At 47.1% G+C, this 24,581-nt stretch overlaps 1 protein-coding gene across 12 annotated transcripts in view; it reads left to right on the top strand.

Annotated features, from left to right (window-relative positions):
- TRERF1 (transcriptional regulating factor 1) overlaps nucleotides 1-24,318 on the top strand; it is a 212,400-nt gene extending 188,082 nt beyond the window's left edge. For 9 of the 12 annotated variants that reach the window (XM_086706859.1, XM_086706856.1, XM_086706862.1 and 6 more), the window contains 5 exons: nucleotides 6,173-6,261; nucleotides 8,129-8,239; nucleotides 14,534-14,737; nucleotides 17,283-17,530; nucleotides 20,592-24,318. In XM_086706859.1, coding sequence (XP_086562985.1) covers nucleotides 6,173-6,261; nucleotides 8,129-8,239; nucleotides 14,534-14,737; nucleotides 17,283-17,530; nucleotides 20,592-20,916 — 977 coding nt within the window. In that variant the 3' untranslated portion in view covers nucleotides 20,917-24,318. The remainder of the gene's footprint in view (nucleotides 1-6,172; nucleotides 6,262-8,128; nucleotides 8,240-14,533; nucleotides 14,738-17,282; nucleotides 17,531-20,591) is intronic. The other 3 variants (XM_086706867.1, XM_086706865.1, XM_086706863.1) reach the window with 1 other exon arrangement.
- Nucleotides 24,319-24,581: the final 263 nt, after the last annotated feature.

Raw genomic sequence — 24,581 nt, 5'->3', positions numbered from 1 at the left:
GAAACCCTCTGTTGCCTCCTGGAATCTTTTGACAACTAGGGGCAACAGAGGTGGAGCTGAGGTATGAAGGGTTGGTATTCCACTAGCTGTGTGTCCTCAAGAAAAAGGAACTCACCTGTATCTGCCAGACATCTGCCTTCTCCAGGAAGTGATCGCAGACTGAGACCCAGAGAATCTTGTAGAACTTATGAGCCAAAAGGTCAGAGGTCACCGGTCTCTAAAGTCTGGCCTGACTCCATCCCTTAATAGTTTCCTTCCAGAGGAAGGCCTCCTTCCAGAGGCCCCAGAGGATACCCCTAGTTACCAGCCACTACCTCCTTCCTTCGATTTGGTTCCAGGGTGTGAGTGAATCCCATCCCCATGGCCCCGTCCTGCCTTGACCTTTGTACCAAGCCCTGTAGGGTTGCTCTCTAGTAGGACTCTGTCAGGTCAAGTCAGCATCACCCAGATACTGTCTTCTGGATCGCCTTTCACTTCGGCTCCATAGCTATGGCCAGTGTCACCCCATCCCAACTCCCCGCCCTGGAGGCAAGGCAGAACGACTGAGCCTGGGGACAGAGGCTACAAGTTTGGGAGAGACAGAGACCCAGGCCTGTGAAAATCACTTCCCTTACTTCACTCCTGACTTCTCCCATCCCATCTCAAGCCATTCAGTAAGAAAAGGAAAAAGTGACCAGTGCTGGGGCCCAGGAGAGACTCCAGTGTGGGTGGGCAGCTCACCCGAATCGGGAGACTGCTTGCCGAGGCCAGGAGAGCCCTGTACAAGATCCGTGGAGGAAGGTGCTGTTGCGGGGGCTCCCGCACACTAATCCACACCCGAGCACCGGGCCCAGCCCTCTCTCAGCACCCTCCACCCATGTGTGGGTAGCAGTTTGCAGAGGCTCTCCCTGTCAGCAGTTGGATTGGGTGGGGACGGCTTGAGCATCGGGGAATCAGGGTGAGGAAGACGCCTGGTTGTGATTAAGGGGCTTGGTGCATCCTTGGTTTTTCCATCGAACTGGTCATTCTTGCAGATGGGTGTGGACACTGGCCTTAGGCTTCCTGGTAAGAGTGCAAAAGAGGCCACTGTCTGGCTCCCACACAGCCCAGGTGGGCCCCAAACACCGACCCAACTCCCGACTCCAGACTTGCAGGATGCCTTGAGGAAACACCCGCTCAGTCGGGGAAGGCCTGTTTGCAGTCTTGGAAGCTGCCCAGTTTGACGAGAAGACAGAATTACGTACTCAAGAGAACACTTTGCAAGAAACACAGCTGTAATGTCATTTTCCAGGCATTCTTAGCTCATGTCTCTGGCTGGAGAGTGGTCACCTCAAGGACAGAACCTGATACTACTTGCCGGCTTTGCCTGACACAACTCTTACAAAGAAAGAGGCAGTGGACAAGCTTGAGGTCTGGATTCGGATGGAGGCCTCCCTTCCTTCTGCCTCCGGGGGGCTCTTTGGGGTCAGCCAACTACACCCTCCACCCCCGAAAAATCATTCATCCTTTTTACCCACCGCAGAAAACCTTTCACAGAAATGAAGATCTGATTTGATTTAATTTTTAAAATTGTTTTAAGTTTTTATTTATTTATTTATTTTGAGGCGGGGGACAGAGAGTGAGAGAATCCCAAGCAGGCCCCACGCTCTCAGCACAGAGCTGGACGTGGGGCTCGATCCCAGGAACCGTGAGATCATGACCTGAGCTGCAACCAAGAGTTGGACGCTCGACCCGAAGATCTGATTTAAAAACAATCCTTTTCCTGCAGTGAACACGTCTTCCTTGTGTATGTACAATAAGAGCACCATCACAAAAGTTTTTTAAGTCTCGGGAGGATGACAGAAGGGCCCTCTTTAGAAGATTCTGTGCCCGATGCTCTCACCCCTCCAGTTCTCCTTTTAATTGCCCGGGTTCGCTATAGATCGCCCCAAATTTAGCCACAGTCCAGAGCCTGTTTCCCAGCAACTGGAGTTCAGAATATTTTTCCTCTGGATACTGTTCAGCACCAGTTTCCTCAGTTAATTAGACCCCTTGTAATTAGCCTTAATCGGCTTGTTAGGGACCCCTGCTGATAACAGCCCGATAGCCAGGAATCCCCAGGTAGTACAAATGTGCTGGGGGAATGTCAACCCACTGACCCTGTGTGCATGCTGACTGGACAGCAGGGATCCTGAAGAGGAAGAAAGGGCAGAGCAAGGGGAGGCTTAGAGGCAGCTCCCTGCCTCCGTTTCGCATTTTATCCTGGGCTTTGCCCAAGACACGGTATCCAGCGAAGGCTGGCTTAGAACCTTGTCTACAAATAAGAAAAGTGCTCCCGTCAGAGACTCCAGGAATGAGACGCCTGAGCCTTTCCTTGACAGGATTACAGAAGGAATTCAGGGACCGGGAGTGCCTGGCAGCCGAGTAAGGCTGTGGGATTACACGTCCACAGAACAAAGAATACCAGCAAGGACCCACAGTCTTCACCAGTGCCACTAATGCATGCCAGCAGGGGACAGTGCGTGTCCCGTAGCCGTGAGCTGACTTGGAATCTCCTCTCCAAGTGGCCGGTGGCATTCATTCTGCACCTATTTAGGACTGGACGCTGCAGCCCCAGTCACATAAGAGGAAACCGAGACCCAGAGAAGTTGAGTACGTTTGCCTGTGGCTGCAGGAACCGTGAGTGGCAGAACCAGATTTGCAACCTGTGGTCCCCTGACTAAAGCCACCCCTTTTTATCACACCACAGTGACCTTATCTGAGAAAAGCATACTCCGGTGTTCCCAGGCTTTGGCAAGGGTGGATTCCCGGCTCCATGGGCAGTCTCGTGATCAGGAGGTCATGAAGACGGAGCCCGCTCTCGTGTGAGTGTGAGAATGGACTTGCTTGTCTGGCCCTGCCTCTGCCTCTCACTTCACAGACGCCCTTGCTGGACAGACACCCGTACACAGCGCTATGTTGCGCACTCAAGCGCAGCCCCGAGGACTACTTAGAGGAGCCGTCTCTTTCTGCCTGGCCCCTGCGGCCCTCAGAGTGGGAAAGTGCAGCCCGCTTCCAAGCCAGGGCTGGTGGAATAGAACGAGCGCTTGGGTGGGGGAGACCGAAGAGCCCATCACAGAGCAGCAGCCCTAAAAACCACCGAGGAGTCAGCAAGACTAATTCCCTTCCTCCATGAGGCTTGGGGTCCCCCATAACAGATGGGCCAGGAAGCAACTTCATGTTCTGTGGAGTTGCAGCTGGCGAGCCATTTGGGGGCATGCAGGGATTTGCTTCCTAAAAGTAGATCTGGGCAGGGCACCTGGGTGGCTTAGTCTGTTAAGCGTCCAACGTCGGCTCAGGTCATGATCTCACGGTTCATGGGTTCAAGCCCTGCATCGGGCTCTGTGCTGGCAGCTCAGAGCCTGGAGCCTGCTTCAGATTCTGTGTCCCCCTCTCTGCCCCTCCCCTTCTCTCTCTCTCTCTCTCTCTCTCTCTTAAAAATGAACAGAACATTAAAAGTAGACCTGGTCATGTAACACTGCTGCTTGGGCAGTAATCACATGATGACTCCACTCGTGGTGTGGTGTGGTGTGGTGTGGTGTGGAAGGAAGTGTGTCCACCATAGAGACTGGGTGCTGGCCTGAGAAGGCTGCGTGGCCCTGTTAGTATCCCACCAGGTCTTAGAGGCACTCTAACTCTAAGAGATGTATAGTCTGGCTGAGAGCAGAAAGGATTCTTCTTGATCTAGTTGGGTGATTCCCCATCTGAGCTGCAACCGAGAGCTGCACGGGCTCTGGACCTGCACGGGCTCTGGACCTGCAGTGGGGTAGCTTATCCAGGGACAGCTGCTGTGACATGTCCCCATCATGATCCTCTTCCACCATTATATATCTTTTAAGTTTATTGATTTTGAGAGAGAGAGAGAGAGAGAGAGAGAGAGAAAACCAGCAAGGGAGGAGCAGAGAGAAGGGTGGGGAAAGAGGACCCTAAGTGGGCTCCGTGCTGACAGCAGAGAGCCCGATATGGGGCTCAAACTCACGAACTGTGAGATCGTGACCTGAGCTGAAGTCGGACACTTAACCGACCAAGCTACTCAGGCACCCCCTCCATCATTGTGTTTCTGATTCCTATTACCTCTTGGCTATTTTGATGGATATCTAAAAAGAACCTTGACTGCTCTTTGGCCATTCAGCTAAACTGTTGGTTAATCCTTTCTGTCTCTTTCTACCTTTGCTCCTGAGCAAGGGGAGCGTATGGGAGCTGGGACCCCATGGCCTTGAATATTAGACTGAATTTGAGGAACACTGATGGAACCATTCCAGAACCCCAAATCCCACTAACCTCCTCTGTTCATGTCCACTCCAGCAAAACTTCTCCAACACTCAAACTCTCTTCTCCTTCCTGTTGTGACAGTTGCACAACCGGATATGTCCCAGCCTCCAGAACTTGTGGAAGATGCTTCTTTCTGCTGGGGATTAATCAAAAAGCTGCTTTCCTTCCGGAAGTAAAGATAACTTTACAAACCAAAGAAATCAGGCAGTGGTGGCCCTGTGCTTTAGATGTCTGAGCCAGCCCAACCCTGCAGAGCATATTCTGAGTCTGGAGCCAGAGGCTCTTGGCTTGAGGACCTATCACCAAGTCACACAGGGAAGGTGTTTATTTCAGAAATCTGAGTTTCTGTCACTGACTCACACATTCTCTCCAGGAACCTGATTCACTAATTTTGGCTGAACCTTCCAAGGGAAGGAACAATTCAGATTTCCTGCAATTTCAGCTTCATCAGTCAACCATAGCAAAATGGAAATCCTGGGCTTATTCTGGTTAGGAGGGAAAGTACTGCAGTTTGGGGGATTATAGCTCTGAGAAGTGGAGGAATGTCAAAGTCAAAGGCCCAGCCATGCACCATCCAAAGAATCAGAGATGTGGCAAATTCAAAAAACCAGAAAAATGAAGCCAAGTTTTCTGCAAAACAGCCACAGGGACGAGCCTTCCCTGGAGCCCCCAGAAATAGGACTTATCTTAGGAATAAGCCTCATTTCTTATGCAACACAAGCCAGTACCACTCGGCGTGATCATCTGCACATCCTGCTTTCTCATTTATGGAGGGAAAAAGATTGTGAAAATCAAGTTCAGCCCCCAAGGCAGATGCATCAGCTCAGCACTGCGGGGGCCTCTTCCTCATCGGTCTGCAGCTCTCTCAGGGGCTGGTCCCGCTCACCTCTCCAGCCGCATCTGCTTTCTCTTTGTCAGAAGCCTGTAGTTGAACCCTACTGGATTACTGCTCATTCTCTGAGCACCCCCGTTTCCTTATCTGTAAAATGGGTAACAGTGATCTTGCAGGGTTATTGATGGAGCCAAATAACTAATGTCTGTGAAGTGCTTAGAACCTGGCACACAGTAAGCACTTAGAGATGCTAGGGTTTTTGTGCTTTGTTTTTTTTTTTTCCTAGCTCAGCGTCTTGCATGTAGTAGACACCTAAAAATACCTGTTGAATGAATGAATGGATGCAACATCTTACTCTTGCCTCTCACTTTTGCCTCAGCCCCTTTTCCTCCCCAGAATTCCCTTCCATCTCCTCCTTGCCTGAATTGCTTCTTGGGGTCCTTTAAAACTCAGCTCAGGTGTTTTCTCTGCCTGGAAGCCTGGCCCTCACCCGAGCGTGATGCTGCTCCTTCTTTGTGCCCCGTTGGTACATGACCTCTACCTCAGAATCTCAGCCATCACTTTGAACACCGTGGCCTCCCGGTTTGTCTCCCCACTAGATGGTGAGCATCTTGAGGGTGGAGATGGCCAAAACTGCCACATTTCAAGGAGCACATGCTGCATGAATGCTTGCACCCGTGAACATCATAATTGCATAGAAACTGTAGCCACCACGTGTTGAGCACTCACTGTTTTCCAGTTACTAAGCTAAGCCTTCTTGTGGATTATCTTCTTTAACCTTCCCAAAGATCGCAAAAGCCGAGGGCAATTAGAATTGTTCCCATTTGTAGGTAACAAAACTGAGCCTTGGGTTCAGTAACTTGGCAAGGCCAAGGCCCTAGCTGGGATTTGAACCCAGGTGTCAGGGTTGCTAACCGTTACACTACGTTGATTTTTTTTGTTCAAACGGGAGTTGGGAGTTGCATATGTATTAATATCACTTGCTAACCAGTTGTGTTTTTGGAACTTAACGAAGTAAGCCAGCACCGACAAGGAGAACTGTGCTCTGTTCTTACATTTGTTTTGTTGTAGGCTCAGACAAGTGGACCTCCCTAGAAAGAAAACTGTTTAACAAAGCACTAGCCACTTACAGCAAAGACTTTATTTTTGTACAGAAGATGGTAAGTATGCCTTTTCCCTTCGCTCACTTGAAATTGAATTGGGGAAATTATACACCTTAAAGACACACAGAAATACTTGGTTATTGGTTTAACTCTCAGGAAAAGAATGTCTTCCACTCATCTCTAGTGAAGGATGGTATTTGTTACAGGGGTGGCATCGCCCAGTGTCAGGGCTGTGGGGGAGAAGGAGGACCTAGATTATTTGGACATGGTGGGGAGTTATTTTTATCTTAATAAAAATGTGTAATTTATACACTCTATCAGAATAAATAGAACTGAGGCTGTTGGTTTACAATGTACATGATTTATTTCGTGTATATTTGACAGATTTATCATGTTCTTGACAATTCTTTTTCTGAGACATTAGAGAAGGGAAGATAACGTGCCTTCCCCCTAGCCAGTAGCAGAGTTTCTGGAGTTGGGCCCCTAATCATAACGACAGTCATAATAAAAATAATAATACTTTGTATATACAGCATCTCACAGCAAAATAGAACTCTTGTACACAGATGAAGTAGCACTTTTCAGCAGATAATGAACGTAACAGGCCTTAATTGGCTGAGAGGTGGTTGAGGCTAAAAGTGAAAATGATTCAGTGTTTCAGAAAATCAATGAACAATGGAGCCATATTGTGTCATTAAGGTCATTAAAATGTTCAGGTCCACTGAGAACGGAGTCGCGGGCAACACCTCCCACTGGCTCAGGGCTGGCCCGATGCTACCCACCAGGTGCATGTCTCCTGTCCTTAATCTAGGACTTTCCTTGGTGGGACAGGTAGACTTTTCTCTGCTTGCCCGCCCTCTCCAGATCTGTATTCACCCCTGCCTTTCCCTACCTTGGAGGCCACCATACTCTTTGCTGCCCTGTAAGCTCAGTAGCCTCCATGCTCTCGTGCTGTCCTCTTTCTTGAGTCCCCATACCCCAGGACTGACCTGCCCTGGGCCTCACCCCTTGCAGGCCTGCACCTTGTTGATTGGTGTGTCGTGCTTGCCAGGCGACACAGCCTTTCCATCGAGTACCCTCTGAGACAGGGTACTCCACTCCCCGAGCGACTAGTGTAGAAACTCAAGAAATCAAGTGGTGGAAAGAGGGGCACTTTCAGAAGGAGACAACTTCTGGCAGGACCGCTCTCATCTCACAGTTTGGGTGGCTGGTCTCCCACCTCCACAAGTATGGCCAGCCTTTTATCTGCCTCCAGAAGCCCACATTATTGAACCCCACCTTGAGCTTGGAGATCTATGAACTACACAAAGGCATTTTTTTTCTCTTTAAAATACATGTACCTTTGCCCCCTTGAGGGAGGACAGGGCAAGGCTTGTTTCCTGCAGAAACTAAGCTCTTGTCATCCTAACTTTTGCCTTACATTCCTGTTCGATTACTAAGGAACATTTTTCATAAATAGATTTTGAAGGTCAACCAGTCGGAGAGCCAAATACGCTCAAGCACATTAAATGAAAAAGCATGCTGCTCTATGGGTTAAAAAAAAGGAATGAGCTCTCTATGGGCTGACATGAAAAAAATCTCCAGGCTATATTGTGAAGAAAAAAAAAAAAAATCAAGTTGCAAAACAACGTATGCAGTGTGAGGAGAAATACATTCTCGTGTTCTTTAGTATGTGCGTGAAGAGATTCTGGAATGACACCCAAGAAATTAAGAAGAGGGTTTAGCTGTGTGACAGGGGTGGGGAGGGTGAGACCCAGATGGAGGGAGAACAAACCGCGTGGGAAGGAGGTTTTTCACTGTATACTTTTTTTTTTTAATTGAATCGCACACACCGATTCCCTATTACAAAATTAAATTTTCACAAAGCTTGCGGTTTGGCACACTGCCCACTGCTGAGCTGATGTGGAGCTGGCTTTCCCGGCAGGTGAAGTCTAAGACAGTGGCTCAGTGTGTGGAATACTACTACACGTGGAAAAAGATAATGCGCTTGGGGCGGAAACACCGGACACGCCTCGCAGAAATCGATGATTCTGTGGTGAGTGAAGCCGCTTCCGTGCGCCCTGCCCCCACCCTTCACCCAGGTTTGTAAGTGGCGGGTGTTTGGCTCGGCTTGGCTGCCAAGGTGACCACGGTGAGCGGGTGACAGGCTTCAACTTCCTGGCATAGAAATGCAGAAGGAAGGTGGCTCCGGGTTGGCCCCATAGCTCAGCACTCCGTTAAGGAGGTAAGGGCTGGCCTGGGTTCCAGGGCAGGCAGGGAGGGAAGCCAGAGTGGTCCCAGCCTTGACTCGATGGCTTATAAGTGGGCGCCCTCGGCCCCCTGGGATATCCTTTCTGATCCATCCGTGTCACAGATGCTGCTGACCAGAGACCCGGAGCCCTCGGGTGTTACCACAGCTTCCATTAAGCGTGACCATGGAGGAGCCTTGGCCTCTAGATAGTTCCAGGAACTCTCAGTTATCGAGGAACAGGTAGCAGTGTGTGTATTAGTCTAATCCTTGATCACCATTTATCCCCGAGATTGATTTCCTTCATTGGCCGATGATCCAAAGTTGTCTGCGTGTCACGTATACACTAAAGATGCGACACGCTAAAGCTAAAGACATCGAAATCTCCAAATCCCTAGTGTGCGGCTTCAGTAATCACTATCACTTTGTCCTTGTGGTTAACTCTTTTTTTCCCTGGGTCTATAGCCAGGGAAAGTCTCCTTTCCACACATGGTGGAAAACGTTACCTGCCGTGCATGTGTATGTAAAAATGGCACGTCTTACAACAGATTAGTAAACTCTAGGCTGTCACCACTCGGGAAAGTGTTTAGAATTCATGAATGTGATGGATGTCTGTAATATACTTTCATTCCCGATTGTGCCACGGTTTTGTTAGCACCTGTGTGGGTGGTTTTCTTTAACTGACACGTACATGGCACTTTCTGTGTTCCGGGCATCGTGCTAGGCCCTTTACCGATATTGACTCATTTAATCCTCAGAGCCAATCTGTGAGGTAGGGAACTGAGGCACAGAGCCTAAGTAACTGAGCCACGGTCAAATGGAGAGTGTGTGGTCTGAGCCTGATTCCCTGTCTAGGATTTAAGAGCATTCAAATGCAAATCCTCTTAGAGAAGTATAAAAACACTTGGACTCATTAATGCCTCAGGGCCCAAGTTCCTACCTGGCCTGGGAGACCTAAGAATGATTCTAGCTGTGAAATACATGCACATGTTTGAATTTACATTTAGACCCACAGGTCAGGAAAAAAATCGACATCTGTGTCAGAGATGACGATGGTACTGTGTGTTTGGGGTCTCCTGTGACCCGGGCTTTCGTGTGAGTCGTTTAAGTAGTGCTGTCTCGTATCTGAATAGCATTGTTCTCACCCGTGCCTGATGTTTAAAAGAAACAACGTGGCCTCTCCTGGTTTAGTCAGCTAAAAGCAGTCGAGTTGCCGTGATGTAAATATCAATATGCGTGTAGTGCTGTGGGCGATCAGGGATGTTCGCTGGCCTCTGTCCCCCCCCCCCCCCCACCAGGAGCATATACTAAAGTTGGGAAGATGTGGCACACACAAGTGGAAGCTTTAGCATGAACCCCAAGAGTGTTTACAAGCAGTGTAAGACGAGAACCAAGAAAGGCTTGGATAGGGCCTTAGGGCCTCTCCCTCATCCAGCTCCATCATTTCACAGGCAGGAGGTTGAGGCCCATAGAGGGGAAGGGCTTCCCAAGGTTACACAGAGCATTGCTTTCCAGATGAGTAGATGGACAGTAAACAAGGAAGCATGAGGAATCCTGGCCTTGGAGACCTAGGACTTGTCTCCTAAAGCTTACTGACCTATAAAATGGGGCAGATGGTTTAGATGATTTGGAAAATCCCTTCCAGTTCTGAAATGTTCTGGGCTCTGTCAGAGTCATGTTTTGGAAAAGGGCAAAATCTGAGGATATGGCTTCCTGAGGCAAACTGATGCCTTTCCAGCTTGTGTGTTACCAAGTGCCTAGGACAGTGGCTGGCATAATATAGGCCTTCTAAATATTTGTTGAATTAATTGAGTGAACATCACTCCCAGATAGGAGTCACTGTGGGTCACAGCAACAATCCCTCTATGAACTCACTGCAGGGAGATGAAGTGCACAAGGGGATTCAGAGCAGGGATTGCTGCTAAGGAAGATGTTACTGCGCAAGGAAGAGGTGCTATCTTGGGCCAGCAGGGCTTTGGAGATGCATAGAAAGACCTAGGCTGGGACGCATGGCTGGCACAGTCTGTGGAGTGTGCGACTCTTGGTCTTGGGGTTGTGAGTTCAAGCCCCACATTGGGTGTAGAGATTACTTAAAAATAAAATCTTAAAAAAGGTAAGAAAGGCCCAGACCCGCATGTAGTCTCAGACTAAAGAGGAGAGGTTAAGATGATGCCCAAGGAACCACACCTTCTTGGGCTTACTCACCAGGAGCCAGTATTTAAGCTGGGTCAGGAGCATCCCCACCCTTGTTACCTTAAGGAGAACCAAAAGCAACATGCAGAGATGACTCAGGCCCACAAAAAAAAAAAAAAAAAAGTCTTGATTTAAGGCCAGCATGTAGCTCAGTAACTCCCTTTTGGGCTCTGTGAAGGCACAGCCAGCCTCTTGAGGGAAGTTTGTAGAGGAGAGATGAAAACCTGGGACCATGCAAGAAATGGGGAGGGTGCAGAAGGCACAGTCCTAGGACAGGAGTCCTGCCCTTTGTCCTCGGGCCTGCCTGGACACTTGGGACAACTCTCCCGATCATAGGTCCTCAGTGTTTTCATCCCAGATGGAACATGATGGAACACGCTCAGGTCGTTCAGGGACTTGTGTGGGGAGACGGGAAGAAGACAGTTGGTGAGGAATGGCTGTTCTTTAGGTAGCCACAAGGCTAACACAACACAATAGCCTCCTCCGCTTTGGAGACTTCTACCCTGAGGTCATCATAGGTCCTTCCACCTTGGAGGCAAAAGAAGGGGACCAAGGTGGACTCCGTTAAGGATATGGGAAGAAAGCGTGCTGATCACATCTTCCTGTCCCCTGCCCATGCTCATGCTCCCACTCAGGACAGATCTGTGGATCTGGTTTTGCCCAAAATTTAGCACAATTCAAGAAACCAAGTGACAAAAGTGACTGACATTGGAAGACAGCAGTCAGGACTCCGAGGGCAAAGCTCACCCACGGTCTAAGCACCTAAGTTACTCTAACACGGTCCACCAATGGGGCGGTGGCAGGGTGGGGGGTGGTGGCGGGAATAGCCTGCTGCTCTCTGACATTGACCGGCAGCTGTTTCCAATGGTTGTGAGGGGTTTAGGATCTCCTGTCTTTGGGCTGAAAATCGAAACTATGTGCAGATGGACACACATTCTCCTGTGGACATCTGCTGCGGGGCCAATAGATGAAGAAGGCTGAGGTGTTGAAATCAGACAGTTTAAGTTTCAAATCTCAATTCAACTTCTTTACCAGCCGTGTGACCTTGGGGAAAGTAGCTCTCTGGCCAGTTTCGTCATTTGCTTAAAAAAGAAAAATTTGTACAGGGCTATCGGAGCACTAGAAATTATGTGTGTGTGTGTGTGTGTGTGTATGTGTCCACGTGTGTGTGCGTGCATGTGGTACCTGATTCATAGCAGGCATTCAACATGCTTTCATCCCCGTCATCCTCCTCCTCATCATTAGTGATGGTGACACTCAGTTTTGTGTCTCTGAGTACATTTGGGCTGTTGAGAGTTTGTATTTTAACTTAACAAGTGTCTCACAATGCAAATTCCATTTGCATGCCTGAGAAATAAGAGTATCGTCCTCCTCAAGAAACCCTTATTGCAGACACTTAAGGCTTTAAGCACCATGTTAAATATATAACCACCTCCTCATCCCGTATTTGCCCACCTTCTACCAATTTTGGAATATTACTCAATGTTTCATTTCACAATACATCATGAAATGGCCAACTTGTTGATACAAAGTTGTACATCTTAGGATTTTTGTCCTCCTATCTTTGTATCTCTTAGTCACTTTGGTAAGCCCATATGGCTTGATGATACATCATCTTGTGAACGTGTATAGATTGCCAGTTGAAATAAAACCTATCTAAATTCCGGAGACACGTGTAATCACAGTGCAGTATAATTTAATCTGTGATTTTGTGGCTCTATGGCATGTCTCTTCTATGAGTTTTTAAGCCCCCCAAAAATGGTGTTGTGAGAAAAATTGTAATTATAAATGGTACTGTAAAACAAATGCCATTGCCATTGAAAGTTATTGGATAATCTAGTTTAAGTGCCACGCTGTAGGCCCTGACCTGCTTATTAAACTGATTCTTGAGTCCACAAAGTTCCATTTCTGTAAAGGAAGGGAGGGAACCATTAGAGTTCTACATACTGTGGTTTGACCTGAAACTCCTTGAGGTTGAAAGATGATGGATTCATATGGGAATGAGACCATTTAAGGAAAATCCACCTGTGTGTTCTATGCGAATAAGAGACCTACAGCTTATATATGATGAATCACTCTGTAAAATAAAGTGGGCCTACGTTTGTACTCATTGAAGTCTTTCAGCACATGTAATCATCACTACTTAATCGTAATTAACCCACTGGAAACTGAAGCCATTTTTCAGGTACACCTTGTTGCCACATCATCTCAAATATGCATGTATATGCTATCAAATGCAGACAACAATGAAACCATGATAGAGTGTTAAATGCCCCCTATTTACTGGCATTGACTTTCTCCCCTGCCCCCAATCCAACCTGGAGAGAGACAGCTTATTGTCTCTGGATCCCAGGATCCCACTATACTCTTAGAAATCTTCACCCTTAAGGCACCTTGGTGGCTCAGTCGGTTAAGCGTCCGACCTCAGTTCAGGTCATGATCTCACGGTTTGTGAGTTCAAGCCCTGCATCAGGCTCTGTGCCAACAGCTCAGAGCCCGGATCCTGCTTCAGATTCTGTCTCCCCCTGTCTCTGCCCCTCCCCCCTCTTAAAAATAAATAAACGTTATTATTATTTTTTTTTTTTAAGAAAGAAATCTTCATTCTTTTCAGAAATTCTCCCTCTGGGCTTTGACAATCATAGGCTGACCCATAGTTACATCACTGTCTGGGATCAACCAAACTGGAGCCTGTGTCGTGCTTTAAACAGAGCCTGGCAGACACAAATGACCTGCCAGGGTCAAGGGCAAGCAGGACATGCCATTTGTTACCTCGTCTGTAAATGAGGGTGCTTCCATGTCATTCAGTGATCCAGCAAATACAAAAATGCTTTGTAAACTGTGAAGGGCTGTGAAATAGAAGCTGAAATGAGGTGGATGTAACCTAGAACTGGGTTCTAGCCCTTTCCCTGGTCCTCGGTCCTCTCTCAGCCTAGAGGAGCCAACATCTTTCCATGAGAACAGAGAGACCAGAGTAAGGTGGTTAAACAAGAAGTAGAATGAGGGCCTCCTCCGTCCCTGCCTTCCGTCCCAATCCACCCATAGTACGACACCAGGCTGCTCCAGTGACTTCCTGTCTTGGTAACCCTTGGGAAGGCGGGACCTTCTTTGTTCTCCACCTGCTGCTGTTCTGAAGGAGGGGGAGGGGACACAGTAGCCACAAGGATATTTAGTCACAGAAAATACTTTTCTTGGTCTTTTTCATAGAATGCCTGCGGAAGGCATTTCTCCAAGCATGTGATGACAGACCAAAAAATAAATAAATAAGGGAGGGGTCCAGGGGGGATATCCCTTTCCCCTTTCTCTCCTCAAAGTCATTGCACTTCACTCTTCCATTCTGTTTTCTGACAAGAGCAAACAGGGGTGCATCGGAGCACTGTGGGTCACATGCTTTCCACAGGCCACGGGTCAGAGCAGACATCTGGGGCATCTCGTGTGGAAGCGTGTCATAAGGCCTGTAGACAAATCATTACGTAGGTCTTTAGTCCCTCTCCAGAGGGGTTTCCATAGTATCATTACTGCTTGAAAACCCTGCTCACTGCTCCGGGGAGACAGAGTGGCTCGCAAGCGAGTTTTAATCCTTTTCAAGGTCTGCTGGTCTTGAACAAGGGGGAGAAAGTCTACACACAGAAATCTCTCCTCCCTGCTTTAGCATATTTTGTAGAAGTGGTGAAGGGATCCAAAGTGAGGCAGGGGGACTCTCTCGACCTCAGAGCCCCAAGCTCTGGTAGAGACCACCATAGCACTCCCCAGAGGACTCCGTGGGCCGTTCCTTAGACAGAACCCCCACCCCACCCCCCACCCCCACCTCACGTCCAGCACCTTTCTCCTCTCCTGGCTGGTGACTCTGTTCATCACTAAAAATGCTATTTGGGGCCGTCCCCCCTTTTGCTTTTATTGCCTTAACACCAGACGAGTGAAGAAGAAGAGGAGTTAGAGGAAGAGGAGGAGGACCCAGAAGAAGATAGGAAATCCACGAGAGAAGAGGAGAGTGAAGTGCCCAAGTCTCCCGAGCCCCCCCCAGGCCCCGTGCTGGCTCCCGCGGAGGGGCCACCCCTGCAGGCCCTCGGCCAGCCCTCCGGCTCCTTCATCTGTGAGATGCCCAACTGCGGGGCCGTAAGTATCTCTGCATCCTCTGTCCTCCCCGGGGAACCTGCGACTAAGAGGGCAGTGGGCTGTGCCTGGCTTTAAGGACCACGCATTTTAGAAAGGGTGCACTTTCCGCAACGAAGGCTTCACAGAGGGGATTCCGTGTCGCCAGGATTTTCTTGCTTTGTTTTCATTTACTTACTCAGCTCACACACACTGCTATGCTGTGTGCTCCGGGGACACGGAGAAGATCCCTGCTCTCAGGAAGCGTGTGATCCAGAGCTCTTAAATGCTGCCGCACATGGCTTCGCAGTGAGCCTTGGCCTCCAGAACTTATGCCCCATGTTTCTTGGTGCCTCTCCACCCCTCCGGGCCCTGTAAGCATGCATTTTAAATGTCCCGAGTGGGGAGCCCACTGAGAAGGCTTCGCATTTCCTATCACATAAAGTGTTACTCATTCAAATGTCATCGATTTGAAATTTGAGAGAAGTGTTACAAAGATTTGGCTGAAGTTTACCTGGGTACTTTTTGGGGAGAACAAAAAGATCTTACTAAGCAAATTAATCATGGAAACAGGCTGAAAGGGAGTCTGTATAATTTTTTAACCTAGTGCTTTTCAAGTACATGGGAAATAACATTTAGCTAAAATAAAACAAATTCATTTGATCATTCTTAGCCCTGTGGCAGGCCTTAGAGAGTCCGTGCTGGTCTGTTCTAAGGCTCCCAGTATATTTTAAAGGACATATTTTTTTTTAAGTTGTTAACTTTAGACTTTCAGTCCCTCGTTGATCCCCCTCGAGTCCAAATTGCTGAACTTTTCCTGAATCGGATTTCTTAAAGCCCGGCACACCTGTACAGGCAAATTCTAGAGGTGTTACAAAAGACGAGAATGTTGCTCCTTTACAAGAAGTCCTGTTTTTCCCAAGTTACTTGGGTTGATCTTTGCTTGTGCATTATACAGGACAATGGTGTCTTCCAGAGTGTATTGAATGCTGCTTAATGAGTCTGTCACGTAGGTGGAGAAGGCAATAGGCCTTATAATATTTAGATACTAACGCAGAAGTCCACTTGATTTACATTTGATGAAAAAAAATGAAAAAGTAAGAAAAAAAGGGATCTGCGTTTTGCATCAGCTTTGAAGAAAACATGAGAAATTGCTAGCTTGTTTCTGTCTTTGATGTTTAATGACCTGGAAGAGTCACTCCATTATTTCCATTTTGTATAGAGCGCTTCCGTGCAGGGATGATTAAGATGTGACTTTAAATGACAGTATTTCTGGGTGAATTTGTTTAGAAATTGACTGTTGCCTCAATTCATAGTTTTGTGTACGGCAAATTCTTCACTGAGTGGGGAGTCCTCTTTCGCTTGTTTCCAATCAAAAATGCTCAGCAAGCTGGATATATTTTAATGATTTTTAAAACGCACAGAGAAAAAGCATATTGGTTTTATTCCTTGCCTAACCCTGAAGGTTTTGGTTGCTAAATCAGCCATAGATTTTTTTTTTTTTCTCCCTGTCAGACCATAAACAGAGCTCATGAACTTAACACAGAGCGAACCACCTGCAAAGCAGTGGGTACTGATGTGTTTCACAAGCTGGAAGTCGGGGCTCTTAGAACTCAAGGAGGTGGATTGCATCCCTTGTCAGCAGTGGTGCTCAGCTAGGAATGATTTTGCTCCTCAACATTTGGCAATGGTGTGGGGACAGTTAACGTCACAACTGGAGAGGTGCTGGTGGCTTCTCCTGGGTAGAGGCCAGGGATGCTGTTAAACATCCTACTCCACACAGCCCCCCTCCAACAAAAAGTATCCAGCCCCAAGTATCGGGAGTGCTGAGGTGGGGAGAGCCTACTTTATGGCAAGCTTCAGCTGTCATCCTGCAGTAAAATTTGGGAGTCTTCAACATTGCTTCAACAGTTGGCCACTGATGGAGGCTTGAACGTAATATACAGGATTTATCAGGTCAACGAATCAGTCTTTCCAACTGTGTTTCTTGGGGCTCTAGGACTTCCTGGGTGGGGAGATAGAGCTGAGCAAATGCACTTACTTCCGGGGTGCTGTCTCTATTTCAGCCAGAGCATTTCTGCTTTTAACTGAGAGCTTTTGAGCAAGACCCGATTTGTCATTTTTTTTTTTTTAAGTAAGGGGGGAAAAAAAAGGAGAAAAGAAAAGGGAGAGGGTAAAAACACCTGGAAGCCAGTCAACTCCCTCATCTTACAGATGGAAAAAAAGTAAGGCGTACAGAGGGGAAGTGGCCCAATGGCCTTCCCTCTCAAAGGTGCTGGGTCTGGCCCCCCAGTCCCCTGCCTCCTGGACAGTTTCTCTGTCCTTCATACTGTGCATCTTGTCCTCGGGTTGTAACAACAATGTGTGTGTGTTGGGGTTTTTTTTTTTTGTTTTTTTTTTGTTTTTTTTTTATGGGCTCAGTGTTTGTGGTTGTAGTATCTGACCTCGGCTTTTAGCGCATACACCCAAAGTTTGCTTACGTAAAACCCCTGCGCCCCATCATTAGACACTGTTTCAAATATCATGTGTTTTACCACTGAGTAACTAATAACCCTAATTTCCTTTTCAGGACTGTAGATGTCATGTCACTCCCTTTCTTCCCCAGGTGTTCAGCTCCCGACAGGCACTGAACGGCCACGCCCGTATCCACGGTGGCACCAACCAGGTGACCAAAGCTCGGGGTGCCATCCCCTCTGGAAAGCAGAAGCCTGGCAGCGCTCAGAGTGGATACTGCTCAGTGAAGAGCTCACCCTCTCACAGCACCACCAGTGGCGAGACAGACCCCACGACTATCTTCCCCTGCAAGGAGTGTGGCAAGTAGGTGACAAGGGACCAGGGACTGAATCTAAGTCCAGGATGAACAATTGCTCCATGGAGGCCAGGCCAAGATGGTCTGAGGTTTCTTGAGCGAGTAAAAGAACCCGGAGGTTCCAAAAACTCCCTCCTATCATCTTGGGGTCTGCATGGTGCCTCAGGGTGGGTGGACCTCGTCTCTGATTCAGAATATGGTCATTCTGATACCCTAAAAGCCCTAATAAGGACAGACATCTTCAGAGCAAACCTCTAGTGACAAAACTTGACTCTTTTTAGGAAATGGTGGATGGGACTCGGATTCCCACTTCATCCCTTCACACCCAAACCACATCCACTCGCGTCGCTCTCTTTGCATTCCTGCTGAGCGATTTGACAATGGCTCCAAACACCTAACAGGATCTCTCCTTTCCCTACGGTTCATTCCTGTGCCCGGGGCAGACATCACTAACCGATTGCTACACTCCTCTCTATCATCTTAAAGCCTTGCCATCGGAATGCTTCAAGCAGGCACAATCAGTTGATCGGGGTGACCCAGGAGATGAAGCCTATCTGTCATCCCTGCCCTTTTAAGTATAATATAAAACAACTAAGAGAAAAAAACTGACAGTGGGTAGTAATAATAGCCAACATTTACTGAGCACAGAAACGCCAATACTGCTTTTATCCTTGTGATACAAACAAAGATTGAATGTTAGGTAAAATCACCTGCCCCAGGTCACATCCCCAATAAGAGCAGAGCTGAGATTTGAACCCATCTCAGCTCCTGACCACTGCTCCATCCTACTGGTTTGTTTATTTTAGGTCGAAAATATCACTGATGGTAAGAGGTACAGGGTTCCCTCCCCCAGCCTCCTGTGTGGAATTTCACTCTGCTTCTCAGTGAGTCTGCCTGACTTTGGTTGTCATGACTGACTTCCTTTAGCATCCCTAGTTGTGCGAATGAGGCCAAGTGGTTCCTCTGCTTATAACATGCATCCTCATTAGGATATTTTAGGCAACTTACTAATACCTGCCATTTATCGGGGCCAATTTGCCTGGCACTGTTTTAAAGGATATTTACGTGTATTGATTAACTTAACCTTCAGCGAAATATGGTAGGCACTTTGAGTAGCTTCTTTTTTCCAAGCAGAGAAAATGAGGCACAGAAAGGGTAAAGTCTTTGTCACGGCGCCCATCCGAGTTTGGATTCGAGCCACGCAGGCTGACCTGGGGCTGGCACTCTCAGCCTCTGAGCGAACCTAACTCCTTTTGGTGGCTCTCGCCGCAGGGAGCTGGAACTTAGCAGCAATTTTCCCTCTATGAAGCACAGAGATCGGGGAGATGGCTTTTTAGGGATAGCTCCCCTCTGTGTTCCGATACCCTTCAGAGCCAGGACAAGATATCCCCTTCGTCTTACCACGGAAAAATGAGCCCCCAGATTGATCATGAGGCTCAGTGACTTGAAGTAATGAACCGTCCCACCTGTCCCCAGAGAGGAGCCAACACCTCCACTCACAGGGCTACAAGCAGGCCACGACTCCTTACTCCACCAGGTGGAGACAAAGAACATTTTAACAAACAAAAATTAGCATTTCGAGCTTTCTGGCTGTCTTTCAGTGACATCCATTAAGTGTTTTTCTTGTCTTGTTTTTATGTTGCTTGTGACCTTTTAATACCATAACTCCAGTTAAAATGAAGATATTTTCTGTGGTTTTCCGGAGTAGAAATAATAGGCAAATGTTTGCAGAATGCCTGTTTTAGCGGCTGAAATCATGTTCATCACATTAAACAGTTTCAATATGTGCAATTGTGATTCATCAGCTCTGCTTGTCTTAGGAATCAGAGTTGTTTTTTTGTTTTATTTTGTTTTGTTTTCCCTTTATGGGCTCAGGAATGAATGCCAGATATTTGTATCACCCCATCTCTAGAAACAGGCAGTCTCACATCTGGGCAAACTGTTTCGGAAAAAGCTTCAGATAGAAATATTTTAGGCTTTGCAGGCCATACTGTCTGTGTCCCAACTACTCAGCTCTGCCATTGTGGCCATAGATAATACATAAACAAATAGACTTAGCTGTGTTCCAGGAAAACTTTATTTATGAAAATTGAGTGGGCTGAATTTTGTCCACTGGCCATAGTTCGCGGGCCCCTTATCCCAGAGTTTCTCAACCTCAGCAGTGACATTTGGGTCTGATAAGTCCTTGTTTGGGGAAGACGGGCCACCCTCTGCATTATAGGGTATGTAGCCACATCCCTGGGCTCTTCCCCACTAGGTTGGAAAAATACCACGCCCCCTTCAAGTTGTGACGGTCAAAAATATCTCGCCAGTTGTCTCTGGGGAGGCAAAATCACCTGCAGCTGAAAACCATTCTTTCATTCTAAACCTAAAAGTAGGAAATTATAGTAATACGATCGCCAATAAGAAGGGGTCTTAGGTGAAAAGAAGTGGTGGGTGCAGCTCAGAAGTCAAGTATAGTAAAGACAGAACGGGGCTGGTGGTATTGGATTTGGCCACAGAGTTACTGGTGACCTTGAGAAGAGGGTTTGGGCTGCAGGGGAGGGGACAGGCATCCAGTTGGAGAGGGTGGAAAAGAGGAATTTACCAAGTGTGTGATATACCAAAGTGAGAAGGGTCAGGCAGAGCCTTCAAGAATTTTGACTGCGGAAGACAGAAACCACAGGCAGGTGATGGGTTTTGTTACGGGTACCATCAGAGCTCGGCAGCATGAGTGGGGGATTCTTGGGTTGTGCTGAGAGAGAGGGGTAAGCTAAAGGACGAAAAAGGGCATGAGCTGCAGACCACAGAGGGACAGGAAGGCCTTTGAGAATCCATCCTCCATTGCCACAGAGAGGAAGCCTGACACCCTATACGTGTGTTCCTGTCCCCATCCCCTTTCCCTTGTAATGCTAGGAGAGGAGAGGCGACAGGTCACAGGGGCAGGAGGTCCTAGGTGACCAGGGACTCTGTCAAAGCCACCCAAACCAGACGTTAGGCCACACGGCCCCTGGTCCCTGTAGGACGCCCAGATTTCCAAGAACTCAGATCTCCTGAATTTCACAGTGCTTCTTTTTTCTTCATTCTCAGAGTCTTCTTCAAGATCAAAAGCCGAAATGCGCACATGAAAACGCACAGGCAGCAGGAGGAACAGCAGAGGCAAAAGGCTCAGAAAGCAGCTTTTGCTGCTGAAATGGCGGCCACGATCGAGAGGACTACGGGGCCCGCGGGGGCCCCGGGGCTGCTGCCCCTGGACCAGCTGAGCCTGATCAAACCCATCAAGGATGTGGACATCCTCGATGGCGACGTTGTCCAGCAGTTGGGAGGCGTCATGGAAGAGGCCGAGGTCGTGGACACGGATCTCCTCTTGGACGACCAAGATTCGGTTTTGCTTCAGGGTGATGCAGAACTATAAAGCCCCGCTTGTCATGCGGAGACCGCGAACACCCACGACCTCCGTCTTCGTTAATCAGGAAACCTGGACTCCCTGCTCGTTTTGTAACCATTTTAAACTACCTGTTTAAAAAAAAAGTGGTCGTTTCATTCAGGTTTAGAAGAATTTTTTTTTCCAGTTTCTTTTCCTTTTATTTAAAAAAAAAAAAAGTTTTTTTGGGAGGTTGGAGGGAATAAATAATTGGCACAACTCTATTTAAGAGGTGTTTCTCATCTGGGCTGCATTCCCACGAGCTCATTCCTGGCAGGGAATAAACCTGACCTTCATGTTCTTTGGCTTTCAGATGTCAACCATCCTTGTTGCCTTTCATCCCAAAGCTTGCCGTGAGCGTGTGTACGTGTATGTGTGGGTGAAGCAGGCTTACCTTCTTCGAGTGGGGGCCTTGGGCCATCCTTTCCCACTGAGAGTTATTTTTGTTCTGTTCTGACCTCATTGTGTAGTTTGCAGTGAACTCGGAGTCTTTGCCAGGAGATTCTGTGCTAAGGGGCTAACTTTTCCAGGGAGCGAAGCAAGCCCTCGTGTTAACACGGCTTTCCTCTAGCACACGCACCGTTTGAAAAGTTGACCGAATGTGAAAATAAGTCTTCTCCCTGCCTCGCCTGTCACCGTTAGCCTGTTTCCAAAAGTACTGTATAATTTCAGGCTTTCACTCCCCGGCAGTGCTTTCCTGAGGACCTGGTTCAGAGAGGAAGTGCACCCTCTTCCGTGTTCCCGGGGGACCAGTGGCTCTGATTCGTGGATTGGCAGAGCCGTATCTCGGCATGAGCCCACGCCGGCTGGAGGTAAATAACCCCCACTATTAAGTTGCCAGGACTCTTTAGGGAGGGTGGTTGAGGGGCACCCATTCAGGAAAGCGCAGAAGCATTCTTCGGCCCAAAAACTAGACTAGAGGAGCCCCTGCTCTTTTTGGCAACGCTGTGAATGGTTTTGTGGAGTTCTGAAATTACTTTGTGCCACTTGGAAGTACCATGAAACCTCATTCACTGGGGTTTTGCTGTTAATTCACCTTTGCCAGACTGTTTCCCAACACATTGGATAGCAAATACAAGTGCAGTAGCATTCAAGGCCAACAGAAATGGTTTCAGATACCACTTTAGCTCCAATGTTTGCATTCAAACAAGGAATGTATTCATTCAAGTCATTTACCAAAGCACTTCTAGAATTCTCCAAGCTACATCACTCTGCTCTGCTTCCTCCTGTCTGTTGTAGCAGGGTTGCTGTTTGTACTTGAAGGTAATAAGCCTGTAATCCTTCAAAAATGGCATTTAGCTCAGGCTTTTGAACTGAGTCAGACTGCCCCATCCCCCTGTTAGGGCAAATGAGCACGCGTCTCCAGAGTCCGAGTCAGTCAGCCGGGGCAGAGAGGACAGCCCCTGGCAGCTCCCCCTTGAGCTTTAAAGCTGCCGGGCTGCTTCGGAAGCAAGGGCTTTGAGGCCCCGCCCCACCCCGGGGAGGCTGGTTCCCCAGCCTGTGTAGGTGTGGCCCATCCCCCCAGGCAACTTGGCTGGCCCACTAATTAATAGCTTGACATTAGAGAGAATATCGGCAGAAACCAGAGGACAGGTCCTGAGCGTCTTTTAAGTTTGACTCTGGCAGAAGCATTTAGCACCCACTCATGGCCCACAGCGGCCCCACCTATGGGCAATGTTCTCTGAATCTCAGGAAAGCCATGGGCAGAAGAGAAATAATAAAGGTTTCTTTCCATTTCCATCATTCTGTTTTCAGACAAAGAGGTCTTGGAGGTTTCATTTCATCTTTTCTATAGGCAAAAAGAAAGGTTTTATTTGCTGCCGTTTTAGGTTATTCTCATAGGTTTTGAGTTAGAACTGCCTAGGCAGTGTGCATCAACTTTGTGGCAGGACTGTTCCAGAACCATTCCAGCGGTCACATCAGCTGACTGCGTCTGTCCCGGTGACTGCTTCCCTCTGCGTGCTGGTGTCTGAGAGATTCTGGAATGGTTCTGCTATCGGGTCTATGAAGGCTTATCTATCAAAGGAGCAAACACCCAGAAACATGTTTATAAAGCAAATGTACTTGCTGCGTTTGGAGACTTGCCCAGCCGTTCCCGTTTTAAACATTAAAAATAAACCGAGTTGCCAAGGCAAAAATGTAATGCACAACTTAATTTTGATTTTTCATGCAGTATAACGTAAGCATTTTTGACTCGAAATAACCAAAGAACTCCTCCTTCCCGAGACAGTTCAAATTCCTGAAGTAGTATTTCTTGACAATATCAACTTAAAAGAATTGACTTCATGGTAAAATATTGCACTTACTTGTTTCTGAAATGATTCTGCCTGCATGTATGTGTTGTATTTTTGCTTCCCTCACCCCTCCCCACCCCAAGAACTTCTCTTCCTTAAGATTGATGTCTTCAACACCATTACTGTTTACTATCAGATGGTTTTTCATTAGTGAATTTAGACCTCTTTGAGAAAGCCTGTATATAAAAAGTTAACAGATATATTTTATGGAAAAACCCATCTTATTTTCAAATATATTTAACTGCTGTTCTATTTTATTAGAGGAAGGTTGTAAATATTTTCTAGGAGTTCTATTGTAAAGAAAAGTATTTTTGAAAAAAAAAAGTAATGTAATAAAAACGAAAACATTTTTAAATAGTGATTGCTTCCTGTTCTGGCTTCGTTATGTTCTATTCTCAGCAAATGATTTGCATGCCTTCCCATTTCAGGATGTAATTTATTCAGGTTTGCACTATTATAAGTTGACATCATAATATTTAGCGTACTTAACTGTATTTTCCCCGGAATGCAGGTCCCTTGGTCCATATCAGAAGCACTATGTATAGCATCTTCATAATTGTTCTTTTGTAATGTGTGTATTTTTAATAAGGATTTTATGTAACATTTTGGCCAAAAGAGGACAGTATTTTCTAGTGAATTTTATAATACATTTTGCTAAAAATGTTTCTTCCTAGGTCAGTTTTTGTTAAGGTGAACCAAAAGTCTTATTTTACCAGGGGTTTAAAAAAAAGTTTGAAGCTTGAAAGCAAAGTTATATTTAAACATCATATGTAACAAATAAATAAAGATGTTTTATAGACTTGTCCTAAAAAGGTGCATTCCTTCAAAACAAAACTGAGGCATTCTAGGTTGGTTTTCCCCCTGAGTGAAAAGCATTTTTTTAAGTTACCACGATCCTTTTTCCCGAAAGAGAGCCAGAAGAATTTTACTTCAAAGGTTCCAGTCATTAGCCTTCTCAGAAATTTATTACAGTTCCTATAGATAGGCCTTCATTAAATAGAGATGTAACCAAACAGACACTGTCCTATTTATTTGTGAAAACCTGATTCGATATTGCATCAGCTGCTCTGAAAATAAAATGTTATCTTTTTGAGTTTCATTTGGCTTAAACATTCCTTCTTTCTAGCCACTGAAGTGACTTCTCAATGCTGGATAAATGGTAACTTACCTGTTCGTTGGTTTCTGAAGAGCGATTTAGAGGTCTGCTGATGAGATTTAATGCTCGTTAGAGTGTCCCCTATGCACATCCTGGAGGCCAGGACATAACATTTCTGCTACGAAGGGCAGACAAGCCCCTTGGGTTGGTGGTCTCCACACCATACTTCGAAGACTGCAGCTTAGGGAGCTCGACATTACCCACGG

The sequence above is a fragment of the Puma concolor genome, chromosome B2 (genome assembly GCF_028749965.1).
Source record: "Puma concolor isolate L17-30 chromosome B2, mPumCon1.1.hap2, whole genome shotgun sequence".
Lineage (NCBI taxonomy): Eukaryota > Metazoa > Chordata > Mammalia > Carnivora > Felidae > Puma > Puma concolor.
The sequence above is the reverse complement of the archived record's forward strand: the minus strand, read 5'-3'. Positions and strand labels throughout refer to the sequence as shown.